This window comes from Ipomoea nil, unplaced genomic scaffold (assembly GCF_001879475.1).
Source record: "Ipomoea nil cultivar Tokyo-kokei standard unplaced genomic scaffold, Asagao_1.1 scaffold3043, whole genome shotgun sequence".
NCBI classification, from domain to species: domain Eukaryota; kingdom Viridiplantae; phylum Streptophyta; class Magnoliopsida; order Solanales; family Convolvulaceae; genus Ipomoea; species Ipomoea nil.
In genome coordinates this window covers 1,531,382-1,536,394 of record NW_017619471.1, presented here as the reverse complement: position 1 = coordinate 1,536,394, position 5,013 = coordinate 1,531,382, and the positions used below count along the sequence as shown (strand labels likewise).

General features: G+C 39.2%; 1 protein-coding gene across 1 annotated transcript; it reads left to right on the top strand.

Moving 5' to 3' along the window:
- The first annotated feature begins 762 nt into the window (after window positions 1-762).
- On the top strand, window positions 763-2,212 carry LOC109163803 (vinorine synthase-like). The gene has a single exon (XM_019312509.1). The coding sequence runs from the start codon at window positions 826-828 to the stop codon at window positions 2,140-2,142; it is 1,317 nt and encodes a 438-aa protein (XP_019168054.1). The 5' UTR covers window positions 763-825; the 3' UTR covers window positions 2,143-2,212.
- Window positions 2,213-5,013: the final 2,801 nt, after the last annotated feature.

Below are 5,013 nucleotides of genomic sequence, written 5' to 3'. Positions count from 1 at the left end.
ATCCTTCGCCAGTTAAATTTTTTGTTCATGACAATATGTATATGATAGTAATGTATCTTTTCGGAAAGTTCTCTTATTACATTAAAGTTGTGGTCTATAATATCATGTCCATCGTAGTTTACAGAAGTTAAATGTATATATTGGTAGTTGATTTTGTATTCCAACAAAGCATAAATCTTTAACAAAAGTTAATTTATATAAACACCTGAGCACAATTATCCCCATAACGTTACGTTCTAATAAAATTTTATGCCAAAACATTATGGTTCAACACATTTCAACTACTTCCATTCACTTACATTTTCCATGACTTAGTTAATTTCCATTTCTCATGCAGTAAAAGCTCAAAATTAGTGTTGCATGATAAACGCATGTCCGACATGCGTATCAAGTCGCCCGCATCTCGAAGATGCGTTCTACGTATTCTACAAGAAACGCATCTCGAACATGCGTATGAGTGTAGGTAGCCAAATACGTCACGCAAGTCGGGAGAAGACCATTAAAAAAAAATTCTCAAAGACGTCTGGGATATGCATTTCTGACCTCAAACGCATGTCCCAAAGGTCTTTTTCCTAAAATTGTTCTAATTTTAAAAATGCATGATTGTTTTGTCACATTACCGTTAATTTTCGTCCGTAAGAAAGCCCTATGACAAAAATGGCTGGTGCAAATGGGCATTTTGAACTCGGAGGAATCTTGTGGGTAATATATATATAAAAGTGGTCCTTTTTTTTTTATGTTATATTATTCTTATTGCGTGCAATATATATAGTTCAATCTGCATGATAAACGCGATTAAGCTTGAAATAAAAAATAGCAGTGAAAATGAAAATGATTGAGATAGTTTCAGCAGAACTCATCAAACCATCTTCTCCCACACCACCATCCCTCCAACGCCTCAGTTTCTCCATGTTAGATCAGCTCTTGCCGTCAAACTACGTGCCCATGGCGTTCTACTACCCGGATTCGCCAACAACAATATCAGTCCAACTACTCAAAACATCCTTGTCGCAAATTCTCACCAAGTTTTACCCTTTGGCGGGCAGATTTCACGGCAACAATGCCTGGATCGATTGCAGCGACCAAGGGGCGGCGTTTGTGGTGGCCCGGGCGAGTTGTCCGCTGTCTAGCTTTCTTGTCCGAGGCTCTGAGCCTGAATCGGCAAGACGGGTCCTCCCGATTGGGGTGGAAACCAATGATTTGTTCAAGGGTTGCCCTCTCCTCACTCAGGTGACAACGTTTCCTTGCGGTGGTTTGGCGATTGGCGTGCGCGTTTGCCACAACATCTGCGACGCCTCCTCGCGTACTGCCTTTGTCAACGCCTGGGCAGCCGTCTGTCGTGGCGGCGACATCCACGTCACGGCGGCTCCGGAGTTCATCTCCACAAAACTCTTCCCCCCACCGCCGCCGCCGCCACAACAGCAGACCGTCACATCGCCATCCCGGGCTCTCGAGCCCAAGCGAGACCAAAGCCTAATGACCAAGAAGTACGTCTTTAATGCTTCTAGCGTCTTGGCTCTAAAGGCCAAAGCCGCAAGCGAAAAAGTGCCAAAACCCTCCCGCGTCGAAGCCGTGACGGCACTCCTATGGAAATGCGCGATAATGGCTCGGAGAAGATCGCACAATAACCACCCGATTCATTCCGTGATGACCCAAGCTGTGAACCTGCGGAAGAGGCTCCATCCTCCCCTGCCCGATTCTTGCATCGGAAACTTAATCCTCTGCTACGCCCCGCTCTACCAAAACCACGAAGTTCCCGATTTGCGAGAATTGGTGGGTATTCTAAGGCGGGGGCTATCCGAGTTGAGCGACAAGTACGTAGAAAAGGTTCGGCAAGGGGGAGACGAGGCGAGTCGCGCCATAGCCGAGTCGTTCCGAGAGATTGAGGAAATCACGGGCGGAGAGGGCGCGGAAGTGTACAGGTTCACCAGTTGGTGCGGCTTTCCGATATACGAAGCGGATTTCGGCGGCGGAGCGCCGGCGTGTGTTGGCATTATTGGTACTTCGGCGTTCAAGAATGTGGGTGTGCTGGTGGACGCAAAGGACGGGTGTGGAGTTGAAGCGTGGGTGTGCTTGAGTGCCCATGAAATGGAATCCTTTGATACTAACAACGACTTGCTCGCAAGTCTCCATTGTGATTGAGGTAAAAACTTCTATGAGAGTGAAAATGTAATAGAAATAAAATGTTGCAATTTCTAAGTGCAAGTGTAATGCTTTGAAGACAAGAAATATATATATATTTTGTATTTAAAAGTGTTATTTGAGCAAACACTTTATTCTGGATTAGTATTACATTTTTTAGGATAAGTGTTATGATTGCGGTAATTTGGGGCAAACAAATAATATCCGGAGTATTCGGGTTATCGAACCACAGGGAGACGGGGTACTAAGCACTAACTACTAGGTTACTCATATGGAACTAATCTGAACGAAACTTGAAGGTCGGATAATTGTAGAAAATAAAAAGCAGAATAAATAAACTAGCAAGGTTTTGTAAGCAATAGAACAAAGCAGGATTCTTGGGATCGCAATATTTAATCACCTAGTGCCAATTAACGTTTGTAATATTTAGTTTGGAATTAAGACTTGTGTGAGAATGCAAAATGGAATCGAATTACTCTCGTAATCTCTATCCCTAGTGAATTTTCACTCTCGTGGCTTAAACACCCGATAAGATCGAAGATCAGCATTCAATTATTCCTAATTACTACCATCTCTCGATGCGCAACAATCTATAATAAAATTCCCCTTTCTCAAGGTCCAACCATTAGGTGCAATCGTGTGTGCCCCTAGTTTATGCCTAACTCTCGTTATGACATGAACATGGCTATGAAGCAAGTAATTTAGGCCTTTAATTACCAACAACAACAGATTTAAACAAGATTGCAACACAAATCATAAAACCAAACATAAATATATTAAGAAATTAACGAACTAGGCACATAGGTTCATAAACAAATTCACCCAAAAATCCCTAAGGGTTTTAGCCACTCATGGCCATAATAACAATCAATACAATCGTTAAAGATAAACAAATAACAAAAGGAATAAGAGAAAGAGTGAAAGAATTCTCCCGAATCTTCCTAGCCAATTCTCTACTCCAAAGCTAATTGTAAATCTTCAAATTGGTCCTCTTGGTTCTTGCTCTTAGTTGCCTTCCAATGCCAAAATCTTGAAAAAAAAAAAAAAAAGAACCATAGGGTTGATGGAAGATGATCCTTTTATAATGGCAACCCAATGGGATTAATTTAGGAAGGTTCCAAAATTTCAGCATTCCGCATTCTCGACGCGTCGAGTCTCTAATTTGGGCGGCTCTTGTAGCTACTGAAATTCTCGACGCGTCGAGAAGCTGGCCCGATGCGTCAAGGCTCTGATGCTTCGACTTCTTCCTCTTTTTGATCCATTCGTGCTTGAAAATCCCCCCTTGCTTTTACACTTAACCTGTAATGGTGAAAAAACACTACCAAACACTGTAAGACGTTCAAAACAAGTGTAAAACCATAATCTAACGAGAAAGCAAGGAAAACAAGTATTAAATAGGCACAATTAAATAACTTTGTTACTGGAATGAATCAAAATAGCTATAAAAACATGCACAAATGTGATAACATCATGTTACATTTTCATCTTAGTTCGGAAAGTAAAAAAAATGACTTCTGAAAATGTTTTATAGAAAATGAGCCATTTTCCAAACAACATTTTCCTTTTCAGTGTTTGGTTGCATTTCAGAAAACTATCTTGGTGTGTTTAGTTTATTTTTTAGAAAATGACAATAATTATTTTTAATTTTAAATGTTTAAAATATACAATGATGGTGGTGGTAGTGGTAGTACGTGGTGGTGGGGATACGTGGTGGGTGGTGGTGGTGGTTGATTGGCTGCTCCACTGCTGCAAACACGGAAAATAACATTCTCCAAAAAAAAAAATGGAAAGTCATTTTCCGAAAAAATTCCCTCTATTTTCCATTAACCACACCCTATTTTCTATTGACTTCTATTTTCTCCCTCTAGCCAAACACTGAAAATCCAGAAAATGATTTCTAAAAATCAATTTTCAGATTTCTAAATGCACCCTTAATTCAACCCGTCTGTGAGACGATTTCACAAGAGATCGAGTAACTCTGTGATTAAAGGTTTTTATTTCAGGTTTATCAACTTTCTAATAATTGTCTATTTTTTGTCTTTGATTTTAATTCTTCCCAAAAGGTTGAATCCCCAACCCATAGAGTCTAGACATTTGCCCTTTGTTTACGGCGCACAAGGAGCCCCCTCACTATCGCTGGTGAGACTCGACCCTGTTCATTCTTCCCAAACTTCACCCCTATGACCAGTTATCTTTGATTTTAATAAATGTATTACTTGTAGTTCAAAAAAAGTACAATGAAATGGAATGATGTGAAGAGAATTACTTAATTATTGACATTTAAGTAATTCAAAAAACAGCAATAACATTTCGAAAAGAATTACTAAATAACCTATAGAGTTAATCTTAAGAATGGTTATTTAATTATTGACATTTACCAATTTTTATCATTTGATTTTCAATTGGACCATAAATGATCTATTAACTATTGATATTTACCAATGTTCGTCATCGACTTTCAATATGACCATAAATGGTCCATTGACTATTGATTTTTTTTTTTTAGCATAAAATGGTATTAAAAATGGCTATTTTATGGTACAGATATATTTAAGGTCTACTTCCGGTTTGGATCGGGTAAAAGTGGATTCACACTCTTCATAGACTCTTCATAGTGAGACGAAGAAATCGACATATTGTACGCTCAAAATGGGTAATAGGTGAATGAGAAATTGATTTTCAAAATAAACCTATTTAAAAGAAGTCATAATCTTAAGTTTAAGTAAGGTGGTAATTTTTAAGCACTTGCGAGAAGTGCTTTTGTAGCACTTACGGAGAGTGCTAATTATGCTTAGCACGTTTAGTGTTAATTACTTGATTTCGTAACAGAAAATATTAATTCGATAATAAGTGTTGTTGGTTTTAGGGTTT